This window comes from Colobus angolensis, unplaced genomic scaffold, assembly GCF_000951035.1.
Source record: "Colobus angolensis palliatus isolate OR3802 unplaced genomic scaffold, Cang.pa_1.0 Scaffold439, whole genome shotgun sequence".
NCBI lineage: Eukaryota > Metazoa > Chordata > Mammalia > Primates > Cercopithecidae > Colobus > Colobus angolensis.
The window spans coordinates 1,606,196-1,633,473 of NW_012117810.1; the positions used below are offsets into that span (position 1 = coordinate 1,606,196).

General features: G+C 50.6%; 1 protein-coding gene across 1 annotated transcript; it reads right to left on the reverse strand.

The window, feature by feature from the left end:
* Positions 1 to 14,276: 14,276 nt before the first annotated feature.
* VSIG8 (V-set and immunoglobulin domain containing 8) lies at positions 14,277 to 22,615 on the reverse strand. Its single transcript, XM_011957193.1, has 7 exons — positions 22,438 to 22,615; positions 18,709 to 18,887; positions 18,063 to 18,264; positions 17,718 to 17,939; positions 16,513 to 16,632; positions 15,872 to 16,070; positions 14,277 to 14,984 (listed from the first exon to the last, which is right to left on the reverse strand). Exons 1-7 carry the CDS (start codon positions 22,484 to 22,486, stop codon positions 14,711 to 14,713), a joined length of 1,245 nt encoding a protein of 414 aa, XP_011812583.1. The 5' UTR covers positions 22,487 to 22,615; the 3' UTR covers positions 14,277 to 14,710.
* Between the last annotated feature and the right edge of the window lie 4,663 nt (positions 22,616 to 27,278).

Genomic DNA, 27,278 nt, shown 5'->3' on the forward strand with positions numbered 1-27,278 from the left:
TGTCAACAAAGGATTCCAGTGAGTTCACAGGGACACAGCCCCTAACATGAACTCAAAGGCACCTCCTGGCCTGTAAGACCTCAGTCCCCAAAGAGAGCCAGTCAGGGTCCCAGGGCAAATGGTAAAAGGAGAAAGCATTGCCTGGGAATAAAACTTCAGTTGGCAGGAACAGAAGATGGCATGGTATGGTAGTGTCCTGGGGCAGGCCTTCCCACAGCAGCATCACACTTTTGTTTAACTGTGTTGCCTGAACACCAGGACATCTCATGCTGGTAGCTTGTCTTCAGATTTCCCTTGAGATAGTGTAGAAAAGGGAGAGCCGCTCACAAGGGCTGGGGCTGGTTCCATTCTCCTGGTGGTGGTTGGGTGGTCCTGGCTGGGACACCTGGATTGAGATGCTGATGCTGATGCTGTCCTGTCTGCCAGCCCACCCTGTTGGTCTTCAAGCCTGTACCCACTGGCTGGGCCTGCTTAGCCTCCTCAAGAGTCTTCCAAAGTCAGGTAAAGTAATTTGAACTCAGCCTAACCAGAGAGAAAATGAAGAGGTCAGAGCTCTGTCTGCTGGCTGACCCACTCAACCATATGCCCACCTTCAGTTGGCTTAACCGCAGGAGCTCAGAGTTCCAGCATACTCACTGCAGTCCCGCTCCCAGGCCAGGGAGCCACTACCCCCGTTCCCACCCCCCAGCAAAGCAGATACAACCAGTTGGTAGCCTGGACCTCTCTCTTCCCTGCTCAAAAATACCTTGGGATCCCTCCTGCCCCTCATTGATAAAAACCTGACAGCCTAATAGTCCCAGAAAATCCCTAACAATCCCCACACACACCCAGGGTGCTGGATCCCTCCTGAGCACTGAGCACAGATCCCCACACGTAGGGATGCCTCCGCATGAGGACGTGAGAGAGGCAGATGGCAGAAGGACTGACCGCAGGCCTGGTCACTCCCAGGAGAAGGACAAGAAGTACAGGGGAAGGCCTGAGGCTCTTGGCTTACTTGTTTTCTGAGACCTGGGCAGTCAGGAGAAGGTAGAGCTCTCATTCGTGCACTCATCTGAGGCAAGCCTACACCAGAGGCCGGAGTCACCAGCCAGCGCCTCAGCCAGCTCCAGCCAGCTGCTAATGGAGTGTTTATTCTTCTGTAGGCTGTGTCTAGAAAGGACAAGCCTAACAGGATGCCTGTCGGTCCATTCCCTATCCAATTACCCCAGGAAGCCACGAGCACAGACAATATCACCCCTACAGCAAGGCAAGAAGGCTGCTGCCCTGGCCTGTACTGCAGAAGGGCAGCTCTGGCTCTCCTCCACAGGCAAGGAGACAACGGTGCTTTCACCTGTAGCTCCCTCGCCCCCTTTTAAATCACATTTCAGAAATACAGATGTGAATTCTGAAGATGGGCTAAAATGCCTACGTGCACCCTGAGTCTGCGGGTAGCTGAGGGGCAGTTTACGGACAAGGTGTGGAGGAAGCTCGGGATGTGCACAGCTGTGAGCACAAGGCTTTTCACAGTGTGGGCTGGAGCTGCAGGTGAGAAGAGAAAGGATCTGATTTAAGGCCTGGGGAAGGGAGCCAGTTCTTCCTATGCTGGGAGTTCTGGTATGAAACCCCAAAGAGTCCAAGATTTCTGAATCCAAACCTAGCCTTCCAAGGCATTGTGAAGGTATGTTTGTCAAGCTAGGAGGGTAGAACATATTTGACGTAATAATGTGTTAACTCAACTTATAACTACAAATGTTATGGGTGGGCCTCAATATGGGGACCCCTCCCCCTGGACTTTTTCCATCATAATTCCCTCCCACCCCCTGAACCTGACACCTGCCCCGTGACGAACAGGAAACCCCCAGCTCTCACTGCAGCTCAAAATGAGCACAGCAATGTGGGTCTAGAATCACACTCCGGACAGCGGGCTCTGATTTCCTGGAGGACTGATTCATGGGTCCACGGAACTCATTCTCTCAGCACGTCTTTAGTGAGTACACACTCCATGCCAGACACACTAGGAATGGAGCTGTGGGCACCACAGGCGAGTCTCTGCATTCATGAAGCTTGCCGACTAGTAAGGCAGAGACAGACACTGTACAAATGTACACAAATATTTAATTAAAACTGTGCTAATCTCTATAGAAAAAAATAGCTGAAAACCAAGAGCCAGAATAACAAGGGAGCAAAATATAGCTGGTGGGTGGACAGAGGGAAGGGCCTCCCTGAGGAAGGACAGTCAAGCTGAGGCCAGTGGGGAGAGGAGGAGTCAGCAAAGCAAAGAGTGGGGGAGCTGCCATGCTGGGAATGAGCATCCACAAAAGCCCTTCTAGAAAGATCTCTGCCCTTGTAAGCATCTGAGGGAAAGTCCCCAGGGACAGAGGGCAATGAGCAGGAGGGACTCTGGGAGGAGAGGACGGCAGAGGTCAGATTATGTAGGGTCTGATAGGACATGGAGAAATTTAAAAGTTAATTATAAATGTAAAAGCCAGCCACTGAAGAGCTTTAAAACAGGAAATGACACAATAAGACTCGCATTTTAAAAGATCATGCTGGCAGCTGCGTGGAGAATGGATTGAAGGTTCCCAGAGTGAAGGCAGGAAAATGAAGTTATTGCAGGAATCCTAGGAATGAAGGTGGGGAGAGAAAGGGAGAGAAGTGGGTGACTTCAGTGCATATTTAGGAGTTAGAATAGAATAGACAAGACTTAGTATCCTTGGTTGAGGGAGGGGTCAAGGATGACACTGAGGTCTCTGACATGAGTAAACAGGCAGATGAAGGTGCCATTTACCAAACCTGGAAATACAGAGTTAGTTTTGGCTGGGCACAGTGGCTCGCGCCTGTAATCCCAGCACTTTGGAAGGCCGAGGCGGGCGTATAACCTGAGGTCAGGAGTTTGAGACCAGCCTGACCAATCTGGAGAAACCCCATCTCTAGTAAAAATACAAAATTAGCCAGGCATGGTGGCGCATGCCTGTAATCCCAGCTACTTGGGAAGCTGACGCAGGAGAATCACTTGAACCCAGGAGGCGGAGGTTGTGTTGAGCCAAGATCATGCCATTGCACTCCAGCCTGGGCAACAAGAGTGAAACTCTGTCTCAAAAAAAAAAAAGAGTTAGTTTTAGGGTGAAGTCAGAAGTTAATTGGTCCTTAATTATCAGGGAAGAGGGGCTTTAAAAGGAACAGATTCTTAGAGGCTGAGCAATATATTGGGTTGAATCATATGAAAATTGTCATTTTTGTAAGTCTTAAAATAGTCAAATACAGGTAATTTCATACGATTCAATCTAATAAAGGAAATGTAAGATGACTTGAGGAAGAAAAGTCATCTCTTCTGCTGCTCTGACTCCACCTCCTATAAGGACAACTGGGACATTCCTATAACCTAGTAGATGTTGGCAGAGCTCCTTCAACATGAACCTGGGCATGGAGGGACTACAAGACAAGAGGACCTCCCACAGCACTCTCAGTCCACACTGGTCGGGGGCCATGGTGTCCTGGTCAGCTTTTCTACCACCTGGACTGAATCCTGCCTGCCCAGCTCCAGAAAGTCCTGAAACATTCAGGAACCAAGGTTCAGAATGGCAGGGAGTGATGGAACTGCCTCAGTAGCCATGGAGAACTGTCCTTGACCTCCACCTCTCTGAATCCAACCCACCTCATGCCTTGTCCTGCAGCATTCACATCCCCATATAGATTGTGGAGGTGGAGCCCCTGATGCTGTCTGAGGAGCCTTTCCAAGCAACAGGGGCAGTGACTTGGCCAGGCAGGCATGGTCAGACACAGAAGGGCAGTGCCTCAGTCACTCCAAAGTTGCTGGCTTCATAGATACCGTGATTGTCCCTCAGCCCACCCCTGCTGGGGAGCACAGCAGCCGGAAGACTTCCTTCCCTTTCAGCCAACCTGAGACCTCAGAGACCTTAAGATGGAGATGACTCAGCTATTGGCAGCCCCAATTCAGCACCCCCGATTCCAGACAGACTCGGCTCTTGTCTGTCCCCTGCCCCTGACATACTCACGCACTCTGCCCCTTTAACCAGGCTTTTCCCCCTGCCTCCCAACTGGGAATATCCTTCTTTATCCATCTTGGTCTCCAACCAACACTTCCAGGCCCAGCCCCAGGCACTCCTCCTCTCAGAAGCCTTTCCCTCAAGTGGTCTCTTAGCATCAACTCTCCCAGCTTTGCATGAGCCTGAATCAACAGTTGTGTGCATTGTTCTTTAATTTTTCTAAATGAGATTAATCATCTCACTTGGAAGGCTCCATGTTCCTAGACAGATCAGGTTTAACACCCAGTCCTACCGGTGACACTCAGTAAGCACACTGCCAAAACACACTTTGTAACAAAGTGGTTAACTCAAGGTTGGGGAACATGCAGGTGGACAAAATGGGCATTCTCCAGATATCCCCTCCACTGAGGAAGGTGAAACTCTCAGGCCAAGAGATTCCATGTCTGCATCTCCCCTTTCAGGCAGTATAATCAGTCGGCTGGGTTCAGACAAACTTCTACACCTCTTAGGGACCTCTTGGCCACACAGGAGGAGATAGGCCACTCCTTACTAAAGTCTCACCTCCTGGGGATGGGGGTTAGCTCTTCCTGCTGCAGTTGGTCTGTCTCCTCCATCTCTTTTCTTTCTTGGAAACAATATTTATTGAGTGTATGCCATATGCCTGGCACTTTTTAGGAGCTTAAGTACATTAGCGAATAAAACAGACAAAGATTCCTACCTTGTGTCCCTCCTTGTGGAGCTTACAGAAAGGCGGGGACAAGTCAATTAGCAATCATCGTAACAAATAAATGTTATAGCATGTTGGAGGAGGATAAGTGCTACAGATTAAAGGAAAAAAAGCAGAGTAGGAGGTGGATAAGTGTGATGAGGAGCGCAGGCAGGAGGGTACTGCAATCTTAAACAAGGTGGCCATGGTAGGCCCTACTGAGAGGGAGAAAACTGAGCAAAGATTTGAAGGAGGTAAGAATTAAGCCATTGGTAAATCCGGAGGAGAGCCATTCTGGGCAAAGAGAACAGCCAGAACAAGGACCCTAAGGTGTTCAAGAAACAATGAGGTGCCAGTGATGCTCCGGGGAGAGAGCCAGGAAGAATGATCGATTAGGTCAGAGAAGTGACATGGATGGCCTGGAGCACTAGTGTAAGGAATTTGATCTTGGGAAGTCATTTCAGGGGTTTGAGCAGAAGAATGATTTAACTATCCCTCTGGCTTCTCTGCTGAGAATGAACTGAAGGTGGGAGGGAGGAAACAGGGAAATCAGTCAGGATGCTGCTGCTGTAACCCAGGCAAGAGATGAGGGTGGCTGTGAGCTGGGAGGTAACAGGAGAGAAGGGTTTGCTTCTGGATTTGCAGTAAAGGCAAAGCCGATAGATACAATCATGGTATCTATGAAGCCAGCAACTTTGGAGTGACTGAGGCACTGCCCTTCTGTGTCTGACCATGCCTGCCTGGCCAAGTCACTGCCCCTGTTGCTTGGAAAGGCTCCTCAGACAGCATCAGGGGCTCCACCTCCACAATCTATATGGGGATGTGAATGCTGCAGGACAAGGCATGAGGTGGGTTGGATTCAGAGAGGTGGAGGTCAAGAACAGTTCTCCATGGCTACTGAGGCAGTTCCATCACTCCCTGCCATTCTGAACCTTGGTTCCTGAATGTTTCAGGACTTTCTGGAGCTGGGCAGGCAGGATTCAGTCCAGGTGGTAGAAAAGCTGACCAGGACACCATGGCCCCCGACCAGTGTGGACTGAGAGTGCTGTGGGAGGTCCTCTTGTCTTGTAGTTCCTCCATGCCCAGGTTCATGTTGAAGGAGCTCTGCCAACATCTACTAGGTTATAGGAATGTCCCAGTTGTCCTTATAGGAGGTGGAGTCAGAGCAGCAGAAGAGATGATTTTTCTTCCTCAAGTCATCTTACATTTCCTTTATTAGATTGAATCGTATGAAATTACCTGTATTTGACTATTTTAAGACTTACAAAAATGACAATTTTCATATGATTCAACCCAATATATTGCTCAGCCTCCTGACCCAACCCAGTGGATGTGGCAGGGGAGTGGTGAAGTAGAGAAAGGAATTAAACAAGGACAGAGTCTCCATCAGCTGAGAGAGGGAAGACAGTAGGTGGGGTAGAGGCAGTGTCTGGGACATGCTACGTTTGAGACATCTGTTAAACATCTAAGCAGGTACGTGAGTGTGGAGTGCAGGAGAGAGGGCTGGCCTGGGTGTATAAATTTTGGTATTATTGGCATGCAGGTTTTAGGTGAATAGGTAGAGAGGTGGTGGGGGGCTGGGGAGGAGATTATTCCCATCCTCATTCCTCACTTTCTCAGACTGTGTGCTGCAGTCTTGGGAAGGCTAATGTTGATTGAAAAGACGGAAGCAGATTTCCCCACAGGAACAACATTGTAATAGCAGGTTAGGCTCCTGACCAAGGATCTGTTGCTCAATGTTTTCACGGCAGTGATCACAAACATGGCCTACCTTTAAGTCCTTAGTAAACTGTGAGTGAGAAGCCTGCATGTGGGACAGGAAAGAGCTTCCAACAGAGTCTGTTAAACCATGACCTGTCCTGCAGAGCTGAGCCTGGCATGGCCCACGCCCTACCCGTGGGAGGCCCAGACCACCAGTGAGGCTGTTCCCCAGGCCCTTGCTGACTCTGCTCACCAGGTGATGAACACGCTTGGGGAGGGCAATGTTCACATGTACCTCTGAGAAGGATCTGGGCGGATACATGTGGTATTTTCCACATCATGTCCTTGAGGCAACCACAGGCATTAACTATTGTCATTAGACTCCTAAGCTGAGGGAGGAGTCTCTAAAACAAACTTCCTCCGCCACACTAATTTTAGGACAGGTCAGCGCAGAGAGGCATTCTGAGCCCTCAAGAAAGTAGATGTTGAGAAGGGAAGAGACATGGCTCCTGCTCTCAGGGGAAGTCTAGTCTGATGGAGATGGGAGGATAACAGGACACTCCCAAGACAGGGTGAGGATAACAAATACTGTATGGGAGCAGGCAAGAGACTGGGATAAGAGAACAGGGTAAGGCCAGTCTGCCTTTCTGAAGAAAGAGGACAGGGAGAGAGAGGTACGGGAGTTTCACGGACCGGCCTTGGCAAAGGGCTGAGGTGAGGTGGGGACGGGGCTGAGGCAGGGACTTGGAGCCACAACCCCAGCGTTTGGGGGGACACAGGAGCCAGTTCAGGTGAGTGACCGCAGGAAGAGTCACGAGGCTGCAGATGGCATCCAGGCAGAAGAGGGGCATAGACCAGGGGCGTCTGAGGGGACTGACAGGAGGAGGCTTCCCAGGCCAGAGGCAAGCCGGAAGTGGGGTCTGGATTGGGCTGAAGGAGTTCACTTCCAAGGCTGAATGAATTCTCCCAAAAATGGTGAAGAAAATCTATGTGCCCCCCAACTCCCATGTGCCAGGAAGGTCCCTCCTCAGCTCTGGGAAAGCTGTGTGGCAACCCTTCAGGAGGGACCCTCCACCTGGGAGGGGTTGTCAAAGTCAGGGCTACAGAGGGCACCACAGTGAGCCCTGGGCCCAGAGGGAGGCCACAGGGGACCTGAGTGCCAGGAACTGAGAGCAGACAGATGGGAAAGGGCACAGGAGGGTACACCCTGGCCCGAGGGGCCACCCTGAGGATTCTGGCAGCTTAACCCCAGACTGACTCTGTGACCCTGCCGAGCTTGTGTTTCAGGTGCTTCCTGTTATCATTAGGATTATTATTACTAATGAGGATTCCTGTCAATATTCACACCTGCATGTGGATTCCAGGACTCAGAGGCAAGTCCTGGTTCTCCTCCTTCTCTACTGGTGGCTTCTTGGACTCCTTGCCTCTTCCCCAAGATGGTGAGCCATCTCCAAGTTCAATCCCAAGGCTTCATTCTTCGTTCTCAGTTCTCCTCCCGGTGGACCTCCCACTCCCCCAGCCTCTGCCCTTGACCTCTGTGTGGTTAGATCCGTACATCCAGGCCTGTCCTCTTGTAGGAGATGAAATTACATTCTAGGGGGAGATGAAATTACATTCTAGGGATATGGAGGGTTGAGGATCAACCATTTGCTGAGCCGTATGTTCCAGGCTCTGTAATATGCCTGTCACACAAAACAGCCCTATTACTATTCCATATTACAGACAAAGAAACTGAGGCTTTGGAAGTTTATTAAATAACTATAAACCCACATCTGTCTAGCTCCAAAACTGAGGGTTTTTTTCTTTGCAGATGAGAACAAGGCTAACTCACTAATATTTAGTACAAGTTTTCTTCCTCCTCCCTTCTTTAATTCCTCAAGAAACCTACACAGGAGTCTGCTATCACCTCAAACTCAGCCTCTGTGACAATGTGATCAGCAGCTTCACCCCATCCTCCTCTGCTCAATGTCCTGCCTTTGTCAAGGCTTCAGTCTCCTCCTTGGTGCTCAGTGTCCCATCCTGCCCATCCTGCTAAAATGCATCTAAGAAGACTGGGGAGGGCAATGGCCACAGAGGGGTGGCAGAAGGCCATCCTGTCCACTCCCCACCAGCAGCCACAGTGATCACACCCAGCTCCTCCAGATTCCCCAAAACAGCCAATATCCCCACCTTGTCTGCAAGTTCCCACATTCTCCATGCACCCCTCTGCTGCACATTCTTCCCAACCTAACTACAAAGAACTGAATGGAATCAGTTTTGTTTCCATACACCAGGAATAAATAAAATTGTTACCCCAGATGGGCTGAATGAACATTGAGTTAACTCCAGAGTGTTAACTGTTAACTCCAGAGCAGGGGTTTCCCAGGTTCCCACCAAATCAGGGAAACGAGCCATGAGGAGACTCCCTGGGCAGCTTAGGGGACAGGGCTACAGATTCAGTCCCCTGCTTCCAGGCAGGCCCCAACCTAAACCCATGGGAGGGAAGTAGTTTTTGTAACTCTGGAAGGATTATGATTGGGTAATTCCCAAAACTCTTTTGTTTCCAGTGAGGCAAAATAATAATAATTATTATTATTATTAACCCCTCCCCAGAGTCACCACAGTTTGACTGGGCCTAGAGTAGGTGAAATGTAATTGAGCAGCACACGTGGCAATAGTTAGTCAAAGAGGAGCACACAGAAGAAAATTCCTTGGGACTCCATATGACTCATGGTCTTGAGAATTAGAGGCTTAAGAGAAGATGACTAGAGGATGAATTCCTAGAGGCTGGGGAGAGAGTCAGAGAAGGAACTGAGACAATGAGGACACACAAGCATTTCTTGAATAGATTTCCCATGGCTGGATGCCCTGGGAGACAAATGTGCGCAAATTCTTTGGATGCCAACGCAGGTTTCTGATGGCTACCAAAAGAGAAACCCGGAACCAAGAGGATATAAATTCTCTCAACAATTTTTCAGTGACCTGAGGAACCAGAATTCAGCTCCAGCAAGGTGGGGGAGAGATGGAAAAGGTGGAACTAGGAAGTAGGATGAGGACAATTTAGGTAGTATTTAATAGAAGTAGCATAACTTTGTGCTGTTTGCATCTCTCTAGAAAAATAGAGAAAAATCAAGATGTACTTGAGATTTCCATTCTTGAGGCAACACTTGTGTACCCAGCCTTCTGCTTGCCTGGGGTGACACGGTCCACCTAACTTTTCCAAGCCAATTGTTAAATGCAGCCATTATTTAAAAGTAAATTACTTACATTTATGACTAAATGATATTAAAACAAAGTTGATAAGTACTCAAAATTCATCACTTCCTGATGACTTTACTACAGTACACTATTACCTAAGCTCTTAAAGTTATTTACTTCCTCCATTGTATCTGTATCATGGAAATACCATACAATCATGTGCTACCAAACATTTCTCCCAATTCCATGCCAGTCACATCATGTTGGTAGCTTGAATTCAGCCATAGTGGAAGCATTGACATCATGGAAATCAGCAAAGGCTATAAATCAGGGCTTCCCAGCCCCTACCCCTACACCCAAAGCCACTGTTGAACATATGTCACCACAAGTGCTCTCTTCCAGCACTGAACAAGGTTTCATGCAGGAGAAATGAACAAAAAACACCAAGGTGTCCCTGAGGCAAAATTGTTGAAACAGAAACTTCCCTCCCTTATTCTCCTGGGGTGGTAAGTACAGTGACTGACTTACAGTTACAAGTACAGTTACTGTAAGTAAGTACTGTGATCTCAGCATTGGATTTAGGAACTCTCTACCTTCCCTGTTGACTCACCTTAACAGCAAGTTGTTCTCAGAGTCTCTCTAAAATCTCTCTTGCTGCTTTTTAGTGAGCCTTTCTTGCCAGAGCCTCACTGGTCCCACCCCCCCAAATGGAGGCTAAGTCTGATCATGGCTTCCTTGCTCCTGGAATGGGGAAGATGATATCATTCAACAACCTGCACAGCCAGCTGGCTGCCTCTGTCCCTCAGCACCTTGCAGGAAGCTGAGCTGGAAGCTCCTCAGACTGGGAGCACCCTCCCCACGTCGTCCTATATCATCCCCTGCCTTAGGGCAAAAGTATGCCAGGCACAGTGCCCTGCTGAAGATCTCTTCATCTATGACAAGTCGTCTTATAGGTGCTCATAAATATGACCAAATAAATGAAGGGATGAATGGTTCCTGGAGTTCCCTGCTCTTCTCCTTATTTAACGTCCTTTCCTTCCCATTTCCAAGAACTCCCCACCTTCCCATCCCCAGGACAGTTGTCTGTGGTTCCTTTTGCCTCATTACTGTCTCTCATATCTCCCAGCAAGCTCTATAAAAGCAGAGTTGGCAATGCCATCACCCCTTTGCAAATATCCAAGGCATCTTGAGGTTTTCCTAGTTATGTGTTACTAACAAGGGTTTGGGGGCTTCCTAAAGACACTTTGAGGCCCATGCACACCCCACACCTCCTGTGGCCCTAGAGTAGGAGCAGGAAAAATGAGGAAGACTAGCTTCTCCTCAAAAGAAAAGAGACAGAGAAGAAAGAGGCTGGGCTCTCAACAAGCAGGCAGCTGGGGAAAGGAAAGCAGAACGAAGCAACCTTGAAGTACTGTGCTCTTCTGAACACCTCCCACCAACTAGACCAGACAAGTGTCCAGTTGTGTTCCTGTTGCAGCCATGCTGTATGGAGTGCAACCACTTTGTCCACTAGAGGCAGCTGAATTAGAAATACAATGCTCTGGGGTCCCTAAGAGTAGAACTTGGAACAAGCGATAAAAGCTATATGGGGACAAAAACCGGGTTCCAGAGAAATGTTCTGTTGAATATTGACAGTGAGAGGCCAAGTGGCCTGCCTTGGAAGGTAGTGAGATTCCACTGGAGGTTGTCAAGAAGAGGTTGAATACCCTTTGTCAGGAATGCTATAGAAGGAATTCAAATACCAGAGAAACACCCTGCTGTCCTGGAACCAAACATGCCTAGATCAAATCCTGAATTATCTTTATTATCTTTGTTGCCTTGGTCAAGATACCTAATCCCTCTGAGGCTCAGTTTATTCATCTGTATAATGGGGATAATACACAACCTCATAGGACTGAAGTAAGGAATAAATAAGACAAAAAATCGAAAAGCACCTAACACTTAATAGGTGCTCAATAAATGCCAATCCCCTTCCCACCAAAAGGGGGAGCTGGGCTAGCTGGCCTTGAAGGTCTTTCTACACCAGAGAGTATGACTCTGAAACCCCTCCTGGCTATTAAGAAAGAAGGCATACATCTGAAAGAGATAAAAGAAGTCAGGAATAGGTCAATGAGGGGAAGAGAAAGAAGGATGCTAAGAACGGTCAGGGAACATTTAGAGGTTATCCATGACACAGCCCTGTTTCCTCTCATCTGACCTTCTAGAATAAAATGGAAAAGTAGAATTGGGGATTTAAAGTCCAGCCTGAGGGGCCTCAGTTTCCCTATCTGTATAGTGAAGGAGCAGGATTTTTTTTTAGGTCAGACTTCAGAGCAATCATATTGAACTTTACTTCATCATGCTCAGTAAACACAGATCATTATAAATCCAGCCAAGGCCTTTCCCAGCAACTCATGCAGCTAAGTAAAATCACTAATACCTGCAGACTGCACATCCCTTCCCAAGGACAGGGTCCTGGGAGAATGAGATGACTAGTTTTATGTGACAATGGATGTGAAACAGTGACAGTATTGACTGACACCGAATTAAGGGGAAAATATGAAGGAAAAAAATCAAAGACAGACAGACAGACACACACACACACACACACACACAGCAACCTGCTAGAAGAATAATATTGAGATCCTGGTTTTGGTAGAACTAAATATAACATCTTATATTTTCACGAGCAAATTGCCCAACAAATTGAAATGGAAATATTCTAATGTTACTACAGTCAGATATAATGTCAACAACTTGCTATTCTCCTCAATAATTCATTACAAACCAATTTAAAGACCTAGAGTACATTGAAAACAACCGCCAAAATATTCCAGAGTGAAGTGTAAACAAATAGTATGAAAGAATCAAGAAGGATGACTACATAAAATCAAGGCAGGCCAAACAAATGAAGCCCAAAGTCCAAAAGGATTCTGAGGGAGGTCTAAGCTAAGTTCTAACATCCCTGAAACAAGGGACCAAAGTGGTAAGGTAACACCATCCAAGTTTTGGCATGAAAATAATAGAACCCACACTACTTTTCCTGATACATGTCTCATAGCAGACATGAAACTGCTGACTTCAAGAACTTACCCTTTCAAATATATTTTTGCTACCAAAGCACAAATAATCTAACTAAAATGAACTCTATAAATAGTTACACAAATAAATTACATATAAAATGAGAAACAAATAGCGCAGACAATTCAGATATACAAACACCTACTCCCCTGCATCACTATGTTGTCCTCATGAGCTCATCAAATACAAAATCATTCACATTCATCAAACACCAGTTGAACTATGAGGTTCCTTCTTAAATCTTGGGCATTTAAGATGGACCTAACTGTTTTCTTAAGTTTAATCTTGCTCAGCACAGGAAATTAATCCAGCCACGCTTCTCCTATTAATCATTTCTATCCCATATTAGAAATTCTTAAATCATAGGCAAGTGGGAATTACATTAGGAAAGTAGATTCCAATGCCCAACAGAGATGATGTCAAACAAAGAAGGATTAGTAGAGCTTGTCTACTTGTCTGCATCCCCCTCATTGCTGTGTGACCACCTGGTACCTTTATCAACAAAGGAACATCTATAACACTGCCCACTTTACTTACTGTTTGCTTAGCAAATATATCTTTGGAACTTTATCTCAAACATTACTCTTCAGTTAAGCACTCCCCATCTCGCTAAACAAGAGAGGACATCTCATGCCTATTAACAAAAACAGTGCTTATTGATTTCCACTTTTGAACCAAAAATGACTAAAACATCCCCCAAAATACATTGTAAATATCGCGACAAGGTGTTTAACAAAACAAGTGCTGGTAAATACTGAATAGCTCAATTAATCCCTATTTAGGAGTGACTGACTACTTCAGGGTGTAAGAGTGTGGAGCTGGATCTCAGAAAGGCCTAGATTCTAACCACAGAATATTCTATTATAAGGTAGTAACTGTAAAATATCTAAAAACTTTTTTTTGCTAGCATAAAGTAATGCTGCCACATTCATGCACTTGGTATTTCTCAAACATTTCCTGTGGATGGGCTCTGCACAAGTTGACCAACTGTAGACAAGTGAAAAAACACACACACACACACACACACAAATATTTCTTCTAAAACACCAGCAGCATCTAGGTGAAGGGACTTACCATACTCTCCGAGTTCCATAATATTCGCTATATAAATATTATTCCCCCTCCTTCCTGCACTTCACCCAGCACCCTAGAACTGTGGCACTTAGTTTTTTTAATATAACAGGTAGTAGTCTTATTTTCACTTGTCCTTGTTTCTGTTTCACCGGGTGCCTGTGCCTTCTGTGATCCAAGGACTAGTTTCCTTTTAGCTTTCAACAACATACAAAGACTCCCTAGACCTTCAGAGCACATTATTCTCAATAGAAAATCTTGACGTGTGTAAACTTTGAATATTTAGAAATGGCAAGTGTATTGCACCTTGCCAGTTCCTCAAATAGTTTCTTTTACGGTCATAGAGATTCTGAGCTAATTCTTTTTGTCTTTGTTTTCCTTTTACCCGCACTTTGTCTGTTGTTGAAAGGAGTGGCATTGGATGGCCCCTTCCAGCTCTGACTGCCAGGTATCTAAGCAGGAGGGAGGAGAGGGGCGGGGTCGAGGTGGAGCGACAGAAGCAACCCTCCCGGGCCGTGGGCAGGGCTAGCCACCCCGTGCCCAACCTCCGTGGAACGCGGACAGCCACTTCGGACTCCCGTCTCAATGTTTCTTTATTGTACTAAGATTGCTGCCTCAGAGCTCAGACCTCACACACAGAACAATTCGTCCAGACAGACCCCCACCCACCCGGCCCCCGGGGCCCTCTGCTTAGGCTGGGGACACCGGGCCTCCGGCCTCAGCCGCCCTAGGACACTCAGCCTCCTCCCTCCCTCTCCCCCGAACCTTCGGTCCCGGGGGTGCAGAGAAGGCTCGGGATCGCCTTCCTCCGCCCTCGTCCGCCCCCTCCCACTTTTGGGGAGGAGGCTCTGCCTCCCTACGCATTTCCTTAGGGAAATACCTTCACCCCCAGCTGCCTGGCAGCCTGGGGCGAGCGAGGTCGGCCCCAGCCCCGACGTGCCCCCAGCTGCGGACAGAGAGCCCCGCGCCCTCCTCCCGGCCGGGGCGCAGCCCGGCCCGGCGCGCGCGCTCACACCAGGAGGCCGTTCTTGCACTGCACCGGCCCCTCGGCGCAGTCGGCCGGCTCCGCGCTCTTGACCTTGACGTAGACCGGGGAGGGCCCCGCTTCGCAGGCGGCGGCGGCGGTGCAGGGCGCCAAGGCCACGTTCTCGGGGCCACCGCAGGGCGGAGGCGCGTACTTGCGGCGCAGGGAGCGGCTGACGTTCTGCGTCGGGTACCCCAGGAGGTGGGTGACGCGGCTGCCGCGCCCGCTGGCCTTGCACCCGGGCGCCACGGCGTCCTCTCTGTGGAAAACAACAGGCGGGCGGGTGAGCGGGCTGCTCCGCGGCGCGGCGTGGGCACGGCCTGGGCAGAGCCCGGGGCTCTTGGCAACCTCTCTCCCGCGCCTCCCTCCACCTACCCTCGCCTCTCTCCACCTGCCTTCTTCTCTCCCTCGGCCTCGACCTACTCTCTTTTGTGCCCCTTCCTGGGTCGGCGACCCTGCAGCGGTCCCGGGGCCAACATCCCCATCCTCCAGACAGGGCTTGTCCACGCGTATCTGGACAGCCCCGCAGGCAGTCCCCTCCAGGCCCCGCCAATCCCTTTCTGATATTTCGCAGGCCGACCGCTTCAAATAGAGATCCAGAAGGAGCTGCTTTTCCTCTTCATCTTTCCTTAGCTAACCCTGACCTTGCACGAGCAATCTCTTTCTCACATCCTGCCCCTCAGTCTTCTCCGTCTTTCCTTCCATCCCCGAGGCATTGCAATCATTAGCACTACTACACTTGTTCTATTTTTATTTCTAGTTTGCTTCTAATATAAGTTATCAGCACTATTCTTATTATTAGTTCATCTTAAATAATCATGTCAGAGTTCTCACCGGCGCTGTACAGGGGAAACGTGAGAAAACATAGGCCCTGCCCTCCAGGAGCTTACAGTCTAGACAAGACAGACAGGTGCGTAGACAGGAGGGAAATGGAAGGCAGGGAGCAGAGGTGAAGACTGGGGTGGGAAGGGGAGGGAAAAGCCATGCGTTGGGTGGCAGGTCGACATGCCGCAGTCCCAGCACTCCGTGGCGATGGCGGGCAGGGTTGGGGTGGGGGGCCCAGCCGGCCGGTGGCAGGCAGGAGTGAGGTGGGCAGGGCGCCGGTTCCCTGCCGCACAGCAGCATGCAGCATGCATCAGGTTTTACCTGATCTCACTAGCCAAGTCGCCGCAGGCCCCTCCGCCGACCCCGCCGCCGTTGCCGTAGCCGAAGGCACCGCGGGCGCCGCCAGCCCCGGAGCCCCCGCAGCAGCAGCAGACGAGCCCCCAAATGCCTACGGCCAGGCAGCCCAGCGCGAGCAGAGAGCCCAGGATGGCGCCGATGATCACGCCTATACGCCGGGAGTCTGTGGAGAGAAGTGGAGGCAGGTCAGGCTTTCTCACAGACTGGCAGCTGCCTGAGGGACCAGCACCAGGAGGTGCCAGGGTAGAGGTTAGTGGGAAAGAGGGAGAGGGACCCAGGGGGACTTTTAGCCCTGGGACACCCAGTGGGGAAGATATGGGGAGATAACAAGTTAACCCCTTGTGTCAGCATGCTTCTCCCAGGGCTTCCAGCCGCTCTGGGCTCTAGAGCTCAGAGTGAAAGCTGTGCTGGGAGAAGTAAGACCCAGCTCAGTAGGGGTAATTGTACCCACTGACCTTGGCCCACTTGTAGGAGAGGGGCTGGGAGCCCCCATTGGCAAATGGATGGCAGTGGAAAGGCAGAAGCAGCTGAGGCTCCAAACCAGAGCCCAGCCTCCTCCAGTTCAACCCTCCCAACCACCCAGCCCTCAAGACAGCTGCACCTACCTGAAACCTTTACCTCCACCACACAAACACTGTAGCCCACGTTGTTGGCCACTGTGCACTGATACAGCCCATCATCTGCTCTGGAGATATCCTTCAACACCAGGTCCCCGTTGTTCAGGCCTGAAAGTGAAGTGGAGAAAGACCTGGTCTCAGAGCTCACACCCCAACCTCAGTCCCTGTGGGGTAGGGGATGGGACACCCACTCCGGAAGAAGGGAAGGCTTATGCGTGTGTGTGTACGCCCACACACACACACACACAGACACACAGTCCACTCTCCAGGTGAGTCACCTTCCCCCTGCTGTGAAAGAGATGCAAGAAAGGACCTCTCTCCCAGCAGCAAGACAGAGACACCATTAATTCACTCTGACCTTAGGGAAATATATCCTCTCTCTGAGCCTTGGTCTCCTCCTTTGTACAGTGGGGACAGGGGAAGCCAGGGGAAGAGGAATTCTAAGGTTCCTCCTAGCTCTATTATTCTTTGTTTGACTGAATATTGTCAGCTTCTCTATGTACTGGGAGCTTTACCCACCTCCCCCATTTAATCCTTTCATGCCCATGAAAGGTATATATTAGTATTCCCTTTCCATATATGAAGAAATTAAGGCACAGGGAGGGTAAGCCACTTGCCTTAGACTTGGAGCCAGTCAGTGTCCCAGCCAGGATTCAAGCCCAGCTCCGTCTGAGACCATGCTCCCTCCAAATTCACCATAGTACTTTTGACTGACTCTCCACATTTGCCTTATCATCTCCTCTCAATAGCAGCTGCTGGGCCAGGCACAGTGGCTCACACCTGTAATCCTAGCACTTTGGGAGGCTGAGGTGGGCGGATCACCTGAGGTCAGGAGTTTGAGATCAGTCTGGCTAAAATGGTGAAACCCCATTTCTAGTAAAAATACAAAAAATTAGCTGGTTATGGTGGCATGTGCCTATAATCCCAGCTACTCGGGAGGCTGAGGCAGAAGAATCACTTAAACCTGGGAGGCAGAGGTTGGAGTGAGCCAAGATCATGCCATTGCACTCCAGTTTGGGCAACAAGAGCGAAACTCCGTCTCAAAAAAAAATAGCAGCTGCTGGGATAGGCCCAGAGGGAGGGTCGCCCACAGGGGATTTGATGGCACTGATAACCCAAGGAAACCCCAACAGATCCCAGAGTCCCCGATCTTCCATTCATCCCCACACTACCCTCACCCAGTGCCCTCTCACCTTGGTTTATGGAGCTGTGGAAGGACTCCTGGTAGGACAACTCAGAGTGGTAGCTGTGCTGGGAGGTGTAAGACCCAGCTCGATAGGGGTAATGGTGCCCACTGATCTTGGCCCACTTGTAGGAGAGGGGCTGGGAGCCCCCACTGGCATAGCACTTCAGCACCACATCATTGCCATGTGTCATATGGCCCTCAGTCCAGCACATGGGCACTGCAGGTCGTGCTGCAAGGAGGCAGACAATTGTAAGCCAGGGCCCAGCCAAGAGACAGAGCCAGGCTCAAGGGGGCCAAGCTGTCCTTGGCTCTGAAGCCAGGGAAAGAGGAGCTCAGAGGAGTCTGGCCGTACCTTGGACAGTAACAATGACCTTCCGGGTGGCCATGGTGGTCTTCTTCACCCGGCACTCATAGGTGGCTGTATCAGATACCTGCAGGTTCATGAGGTTGATGGAGGCATCGTACTGGCTTGGGTCTGAGGCTGCAAAGCGGACCCTCTGCTGCAGATGGGGAAGGTTGCCATGGTTGATCCTCTTGTCCTGATAACTAAGGAACTGTGAAGAGAAGAGGAAAACAGGTGGTGAAACAGGCAGGGCCAAGAAGGGCCATGTGGGTTGGCTGCTTTGGGCAATTCACTGAACTTCTCTGAGACTCTGTTTTCTAAGCTGAAAAAATGAGAATAATGATGCCTGAGCCACTGACCTCTTACAGAACTGGTGAGATCAGGTGAGATCAAGCACTTGGGAAAATATATGGTCAGACTGGGAACTTTTTGAAGGCAGAGACTACACCTTATCTTCCCTTTAGAATGGGATGGGAGGAGATAGACTGACTGGCTAGCTTAATTCACAATTGCAGAGCTCTCATCCCCATTGCCTCATTCCCTGAGAGGCCTTGGGGGAGGTTCAAAGTCAGTCTTCTCCCCTTGGGATGTTGGCTGTCCAACAGGTAGACATCATGAAGCACAGAGGAAGGAGATCCCTGTGCCCAGCACTCACCACGTTCTCTCGGTGGTGGGCGGGGTCTGAGTTGACCTGCATCCACTCGATGTCCAGCCCATTGGGACCATAGTCCTCAGGGTCCAGGACGTAGGGGCAGCCCAGCCTCACATTATCACCTTCTGCCAGGTACAGGACCTCCTGTCCATCCCCGTTGATCCGCACAGCAGACAGCAGTGCTAGGGGGAGGGCAGAGAAGATGGGGTGGTAGGAGCAGAACCAGGGCTTCAGGGAGAGTCAGTGTCAGCCCTTCCCTTCATATTCTCTGTTCGCTGCACCCAGAGGTCAGGGGTGCTTTCATAAAAAGGAGGGCTGCTCTTAGTGGGTGTGTATGTGTGTGTGCACGGATTGTCATAGGCATATAACAGCTGTACACATAGCTGTTATATATGTAGCTGTTATGTATGCTTGTATGTATATACGATTATATGCATGTATGAATATGTACACATATGTACATTGTATGCTTATGAGTATTTGTGACTGCTTATGTATAGTGTGAGGATATTCATGTACATGTGTCTGGTTATACATTTATATGATAGTGTGGATGTGTTTGTGTGTGTGTGAAGGCATGTAGTACACACAGAGTTGTTAAATGCTCTGATGGAGGAGCCTGGCTGATTAAATGTCACCTATCTGGGCTCTGTCTGGGCTGAGTGAACTCCCCCTGTCCAGAGGCAGCAGGGTGGTTACAATGGCTTCTGGGACTCCTCTCCAGCCTGAGAAGCCAAAGACTAAGTGTGTCTATGTGTATCTGTGTATGACAGTGTGTGTCTGCGGCTGTATGCCTCTGTGTGGTTTTGTACAGTGATGTGTGACCATGTGAGGCTATGTAAGTGCTTAAAAGTGACAGTGTGTGCTTGCGCATGACAGTGGACAGCTATGACCAGGAGCCTGACTGTGTTCATGTGTGATAGTGAGTGATGCTGTGCACCTGGGACTATGGCCACAGCTATCTGTAGGACGTTGTGAGTCTTTCTTGACTACACAGCATTGTGGACTGTGTGTGTTTCCTCTTATGTGATTGTGTGGCTCACATGCAGCCACCCCCACAAGCTGGCTCCCAGTGAGGCCCCTCCTGCCACTGAGTCAGTGGCAGGCAATCCTGGGTGAGGAGCTGGGATCCCAGGACCCAGGAGCTCGGGACTGAGCTCTTGTCCCTCCCTGCCCTGAAGCCCCAGGCAGGCCTATCCCCAACCGGTTGGACCTAGAGAGGGATAAGACCGGGGAGGGGGGTGGGCGTAGCCAGAACCCCACCCTGGACACTCTGCGCTCCACCTCCCAGTCTCCAGCAACCCTGCCTCTGCAGGCCCCTCACCAGGCCTTATACACTCTCTGTCTGCGTTCTTTTTTGAGTCAATATGTCTTCCGGAGTCACAGCCCCAGATCTCAGCAGTCATTCTGTTCTGTCATTCTGTGGCTCAGGACCACATTTACATGTAGAGATCTCACACGTACACATACACAATTACACCGTCACAGGCAAACAAATTGATACGTGGCCCACTGTTACAAGCCTTCAAAATGCAGATACATACCTATGTGACCCCATCTTCCTACACACACAGACACTATTCGATTCATACAGACACAGACACAATCTGCACACAAACGCAGAACATATTAATTCAAAAGACACACCCACCGTGTGTTCATATAGTCCCTGTGTGTGTTCATTCAAGACCAGACATATCCATGGAAGCCCTGCCAGGAAGGCTTAGCCGGGCTCCAGAGAGGCCAGCAAGGGCCCTCTCGACACATTCAACACCTCAAGGATCCCTGAACTTCCCCGCTAGGAACACTGGCTGGGTCATCAGCTCTGTCCTAACCCAGCTAAACTCCAAGGTGACCCAGAGTAGGCAGGCTGACTGCTGGGGCTGTAACGGGACCTGGTGATGCCTCTACCAGCTCCAGGGCAAGAGAACAACAGCTCATTCCTGAGATAAGGATCCTGCTGCCATCTGCCAGATCCTGAGGCGGCTCAAGGCAAGCCAGGGATGAGCCAGAACTCGGCTGAGAGCAGAGGCTCCACCCTGGAGAAGCACTGCTGGAAGCACCCACGCAGGGAAGACTCTCTCCATGCCATAGGAGCCTGCCAGGCAGGAGGGTAAGCATTCTGGGAGAGGGGCTTGAGAGGGAGCGACAGGCTGCAAGAAAAGCACCTCCACCCTGCACCAGGCTGAGAGCTTCTTCAATTGTCCCAGGCCAGGGAGCCTCACCCGGCTTTTCTATCTCCTTAGAAGTCTTCTCAACCTCCTCCCAAGGGTTCCAGCCTTTTCTCACCCCTCTCTCTCCTTGGGATGTTGTTCCTAATGTCTCCCCTTGATTCCTTTTGCTGTAGCACTAAGGAAGTACTATAGGGAATGAGAGAGGAGAGCCTGGAGAGAGGGAAGAAAGGCAAAGTGGAAGAGAGAGCTGGATGGGAGACTTGTGGAGAGACAGGAATGGAGGAATCACAATGGGCTCTCCAAGGAAGAGGACAGTGGTGATTCTTTGCCCCTACAAAAGCTGGCCATGCTTTATGGGGTGTCATCTTAATAGTGGTGCCTACTCTCTGCTTGTAAATTCTTTCTGAATCTTCAAGGTGCTTCCAGAACTCCTGACCCTCCCTCTGGAGGTAAGGGAGGGGAGAAAAGGCAGCTCCAGCTGAGGGTATTGATGTGTTAATGCAGCCAGCATTGAGTTGTCCTCACATACCCACTGACACACCATACAGGGGGAAGTCCAGGTCCCCACAGCACAGCTGGAGCCTCCAAGTGGACTTTGCCAGCCCTGCTCTCACCAGACAGAGATGGGCTGCAGCTATCCTGCCAGAAATGTCATCATTCCCACAGAGGCACACACACCCACACACTCACATACACATTCACGCTCACACAAAGGCTGAAAATGTCGCCCTGCCTTCCCACATTCCTCCTTCATGCCCCTTCATCCCAAATCCAGACCGCAGGAGGGACTCAGCCATTTCCAGCCATGTCAGCATAGAATGTCCCTTGGTGGAACTTGCCCCAACCTGAGCAGGAAGCCACAATGTCCAAACTTGAGCCCTGCCCTGTGGACCTGTCCCGGTGGGGTGAGAAGTCTCTGGAGTTGCCATCCCCGCCACCATCAGGCCTCATCCTGGAGTGGGACACTGGCCTCCCATAGCACAGGGTGCCCAGGGCTGTGGTCTCAGGCCCAAGCTCTCACTGGCCATGATGGAAGCAACCACTCAGACTTACACCAGCCTTAGTCTCTTGCCCTTTCAAGGCAAGTGACTCCCCTGCCCCTTGGCCCTGGCCTTGGGAGAGAAGGAGTAGCGCTGGGAATAGCACACAGTCTGGTGAAAATTGATCCTTCCCAAGCTCCTCCTGAGCCCTCACCCAATGCCCGTGCTCACCTCTCTCCTACCCCACCTCCAGCTCCTGCAGGGCAATCAATCCCTCTCCTCCTATTCACAGCACGAGCTTGCAGGGCACCTGCACACATGTGTGAGCCCAACAGGGGACACATAAAGATCCACTCAAAGACCTCCACACCGCAGACACCCACCCTGAACCTCAGGCACAGGGTCTCCGAGGGAGAGGTCCCCTGGCAATACCCACACCCGGCTGCAGCAGGGCAAGGGTGGACAGAACCCTGCCAGGCATCTCAGGCAGCTCCAGGCTCTGCTGTGAGCCCTCACTGCCCCTTTCCTGTCCACTTGGCTTCATGCTGGCTATCCCTGCCCCCTGCCCAGCCCCGTACCTGGGCTCAGGCACACGAGTAGAAGGTGGAATGCTCCTCCAACTCCCATGTTTCTAGACTCGGTGTTTCCTCCTCCTGGGCTGGATATCCCGTGGGGTCTTGGTGGTGGGTGTGAGGGGGTGGGTGGAGGGGGGGGAACTGAGGGCCCAGACACGGCCCGGGGTGGCAGGAAGGTGCAATGAGTGCCCAGCTGGGGAGCAGCCGGAGTTATTTCTATGGGAGGGAGGGGGCCTGGTCCCCGCCTTGGGGAGGAGTCCCAGGAACCCTAATTAGCGGGGTGACAGGGTGGCCTAGCTGGGCATTACTGAGTCTTCACCCAAGCTCTTCCCTGTCCTAAGAGTGGCACAGGATAGCCAGCGGGACTTGTAATTAGGCACCTGTTAAACTTCACTTCCTCCTGGCCACATCCTCACGGGGACAACAGTCACCTCATTTACAGCTTCCAAGGGCTCCCCTCACTACTCATTTGCTGCCTCCTTGCCTGGGGGAAGTGGGGAAGAGGAAGGAGAAGCCAGGCTTGGGAGGAAGAATGGCCAGGCTCTGAAGAGTTAATCCTGATCCCAGGGCATAGGGTCCCCAGGAATGTCCAGCCCACCTTCCCCCGAGGCTTCAGGCCTTTCAAATGGAGTCAGGCCTCCTGAGCTGAAAGAGGAGAGAAGGGGTATGTGCAGGAACAGCGTCTCCTCCTAGCTGTCCCCTCTGGAAATGTCCTCCGCACCCATACCTGACTCAAGGCCATCCCCAAGTGTAGGGGACCCCTGGGAGCAGGGGTGCTATGGGGGATCCAGGGTGTGTGGTAGGAGTAAGGTGACTGATGAGCTAGTGAGGGAGTGTTGGAGAGAACAGTGCCAAGAGGACCGGGGAAGGGGGTGCCTGTGTAGTGGGCATGTGTACCCCTCAGCAATGTGTCTGTGGGAGGGAGGCAGGATGTCCGTGCCAGGGTGTCTCTGTGAGCATGGCTAAGCCCCTCTGAGTGAACTTCTTGAGGGATCGCTTGGTGTCTTGGCTTCTCTGCCCAGAAAGAGTGGCCAGGTCTTGAGGGTTAATGCAATCCCAGTATTAACTGGGTCCTTGGTCTCAAGGACCCTCATAACCTGGACTGGTCATCGGGCTGACTAAACCAGCACAGTTCTGGGTAAGTTGGCGCTGAGGTGGGGAGGGTCCTGGTAGGCATGGGGAGCAAGGGGAGGGCCGCCCTTGTTGGCTTGTCTGAGGCGGACAGAATGGGCCTGTGCCTCACTGGACTCCATGGTGGGAGTCAGGACATGAGCGACCCCATTCAATAGCTTGACTCCCTCAAAGGAGTCAGGGACTGCCCTCATCCCTACCATGGGGCACAGAAAGGGCAGAGGAGGAAGAGTGTTTGGGAGAGTTATGGGGCTCAGGGATGCTGCCAGGGCCCACCCCTCTGAGGAAAAATAAGACAGAACATTAAGGAAACGCAAGGAGTCCACGCGTCTCTGCATTCCAAGCCCTTGCACCTGAACTCCCAACAATAACAGGGCGCTCTGAGACCTACCAGATGTATGCAATGAATATCTTTATTTCCTTATTTATTTTTAGGTTTATGGGATTGTCCTGCTCCCTTTGAAGAGCAGGGATCATTATCCCTATTTTACAGATGGGGAAACAAAGGCCTGAGAAACATGGGGATTCAGCCAATGTGGCTGGTGCCTAAGCTGGGATACCCAGGTACCCAGGGTGTCAGTCCAGAGTGTCCAAAAAATGGTCTTGGTGATCCTGTGGATTACTAGACCCACTCATGAACAAGAACCATGGAAGGTCAGGGTGAGTGGGAGGGAAAACAGGTGAGACTACAAACAGAGAGATTGAGGAGAAAGCAGTAAGGTTGTGGTTCCACTAAACCACAGTGCAGGCTTGGGATTTAATTGGGTTCTGGATGTGGGCTAATGTTAGAGCTGGGGTTAAGTCTGGGGTTAGTTGAATTATGAATGAGGTTGAGGTCAGATCTGAGGTTGGGATTAGAGTTAAGGTTGGGATTAGGGTTAGAAATACAGCTAGAATTGAGGCTCAGGTTTATGGGCTGGGGTTGTGTTACGATAAGGAATAGAGTTTTAGTTTCATTTAGAGCTCTGCCTGGGAATACAGTTAGAGCTACATCAAATGCTGGGTTTAGATTGATTTAGGATTGGGGTTATCATTGGGTTAGAACTGAGTTTGAGATTCACGTTGAAATAGGCTGTGGTTAGGATTGGAACATGGTTTAAAGACACGTAAGCAGCGGGAGTTGGTGGGGATCAAAGATGAGGTTTTATTTCTAATATAGAAAGACTTCAGCCTCCATCTGCTAACTCCAGGTTTGGCTAGAATTTTCAACCCTTAGTGCAGGGAGACTACTAGTAGCACATGTTGATTGGGGTCCCAAGACTTGGAGGAGGAAGCCAAATGTGCACAAGCCCATCTAAGGGGTATGAGGCAATTAAATCCCATACAGAATGGACCCTCTGAAGTCCTGCCCCACTACTAAAGCTCACCACCTGGCCAAGCTCTGGGAAAAACATTTGGGGAGGAGACGTGGGAAGCTATTGACAATGAGTGGGGCTCTGACACCAAACCGAACTAGAAGATGGGGTCCATCAGAGGGAGTCTTACTGAGTGGGGAGGAAGGGTGGTCTGGATTTGGAGTCCTCAGGAGATGGGAGTTGGGAGAAACTGAGAGTCTACATGCTCCTAGAACAGCCACTTTATGGGGCATCACATGGGGGTCTTTCAAAGCCTGAAAGGGCAGAGTGCCATTGTTGTTCCCCCTTGACTCTCTGAGGCTTAATTGCTACCTCCTTGCAATTTGAATCCTGTAAAAGAAGCTGTCAGCCTTCTAGCCCTATACCCTGAGCCCTGCAGGGTTTTCGGGCAGGGCAGTGGTGGGGAGGCTGTGGATGGGGTGAAGGCATTGGGATGTCAGCATAGTTTCCAAAGTATATATCGCAGCCCCACAGTCCCCTCCCTCTGGGACCAGCTCACAGTCTGTATTTCTCTCTGGGCCGTATCCTCAGCAGTGGAAGAGGGCCCCACTCTTAGGAAGATCCCTATCCCAACTCCTCCCTCTCATTTTTCCCCAGCCAGTCTCCACCCCAAACATCTCATTTCCCCACCCACTTCCTTTTCAAGTTTTATAAAGGTCTGGTCAAGGAGACTACTGGGGTTCCCCCTGTGACCCCAGAGAGAGAGAATAAAGAGATTGGGAGAGATAGTGATGAGTTAAGGGGCAAAGACAGAGACTGGGACAGAGACAGACAGAAAGACACATGGTCTAAATGGCCCCTCCAGAGACTTAGAGGGAAACAGAGGAGGCAGAACGCCCAGGCCACGAGCTGGGAACCAACACAAATTTCCGAAAGGGCCCCCTGCTTTTTCCTGAGAAATCCATGACTCTCCAGGGAAGAATGGCCCTGGTTTGACTGGTATTTGCTTCTATTCGAAGACAATAACAGAAAATCAAAGACAGGCCTAGAAAGGAGTAAACAGGGAGATACAGGAGGTAGGAAGAGGCTGGACAAAATCTCAGAGAAGGCCACAGACTGCTTCCAGTATGAAGTGCAGCCCAGCCCCAGAACCTTTCAGGGAAGGACAGGCAGAGGGCTTGGGCTGCCTACTTTTCCTCCATAGCCTATTCTTCCTCCAAAGTCCCTTTCACAGCAACTCCACCCCAGCCCTCTAAGCCCTGCCCTTCCCTGCCTGGACTTGCCCACCCCAACCCCTCTCACTAGCCGCCAGACTCCCTGGGCTCAGGCTCAGTCAAGCTCCCCACAACCCCTGCCTTGGCTGGCACTGCAATCTGACTCTTTCTAAACTCCTCCCTACACAGTCAGCAAGCTGCTCAGCCCCCTCTCCCAAGTCCCCATGTAGCGCAGGGCTCACCCTGCAGCACCCAGGGAGGAGGTGTCCTACAGAGGAAACCTCTGAGGTAAGACTCTGGGAACAGAAGCTGTGAGTGACAATGGATAGGCAAAGAGTCACAGAGAAGCCAAGGTGCCTTGCAGCTGCTGTCTGTCCACTCAGCTTTCAGTGACGATTTGGAGGTGGAGGTCTGCCAGGTGAGGCCATGGTTGCATGAGAAGGGCAGGGGGCTCAGAGGTTGCATGGGTGGTGATGGGACAGCATTGGGTTCTGGTTACAGAGAGGGATGAGATCGACATGTGGGGTTAAGTTTGAGGGTGTGGGTTGGGTTTGAGACTAAGGCTCAGATCAAAGCTGGCAGGGAAGAGTCGTGAACACAGGTGACACAGGGACGTCCCAAGCCCCTGCTCAGGTTTCCCAAACCTCAATGGTTCTGACTGGTACACTTCAGAAGAAGTGGGATTCTAGGAGGAACCTGGATATGCCCACATCTCTCCCATCAAGCAATGTCCTGAAGCTGACAGACTCAGAAGAGCAAGCAGCACACACATGGTCCCCATCAATTAAAGGAGTGGCCAGAGCTGTCACTACATCAACAAAGCACAAGAGCAAAGGGAGGTGATTGAATACCACCAACTGAACTGTTAGCAAGAGAATGAGTGGAGGCAAGAAGAAATTGCTTGTAAAGGGTATGTGATTTCCTATGACAGATCTGAGGAAGAATGAAGAGACTTTGCAGATAAAGGTATCTTCACCTCGCCAAGATCAACCACATCCTACAGAACCTTCATTAATTCAGCAAACAGCTGGGCTTTATGCTAGGCCCTGGGGAAATGGCAATTAAGAAGACTCAGTCTCTATCCTTACACAGCACCCCATCTGATAGGGAAATAGCTCCTGGCCCGCAATGTGGTAAGCTGCAGTAATACGTGCAAGGACCCTGACCTAGTGGCAATGATGTTTGAGCCAAGATCTGAAGGATA

Excerpts from the sequence above, each read along its gene's own strand:
- VSIG8 (XM_011957193.1), bottom strand. The coding sequence starts at position 22,486 with ATGGGAGTTGGAGGAGCATTCCACCTTCTACTCGTGTGCCTGAGCCCA. Across the intron at positions 18,265-18,708 it reads CCCACCACCGAGAGAACGTG|TTCCTTAGTTATCAGGACAA; the intron begins GTGAGTGCTGGG and ends TTCTCTTCACAG. Across the intron at positions 16,071-16,512 it reads GGTGGAGGTAAAGGTTTCAG|ACTCCCGGCGTATAGGCGTG; the intron begins GTAGGTGCAGCT and ends TTCTCTCCACAG.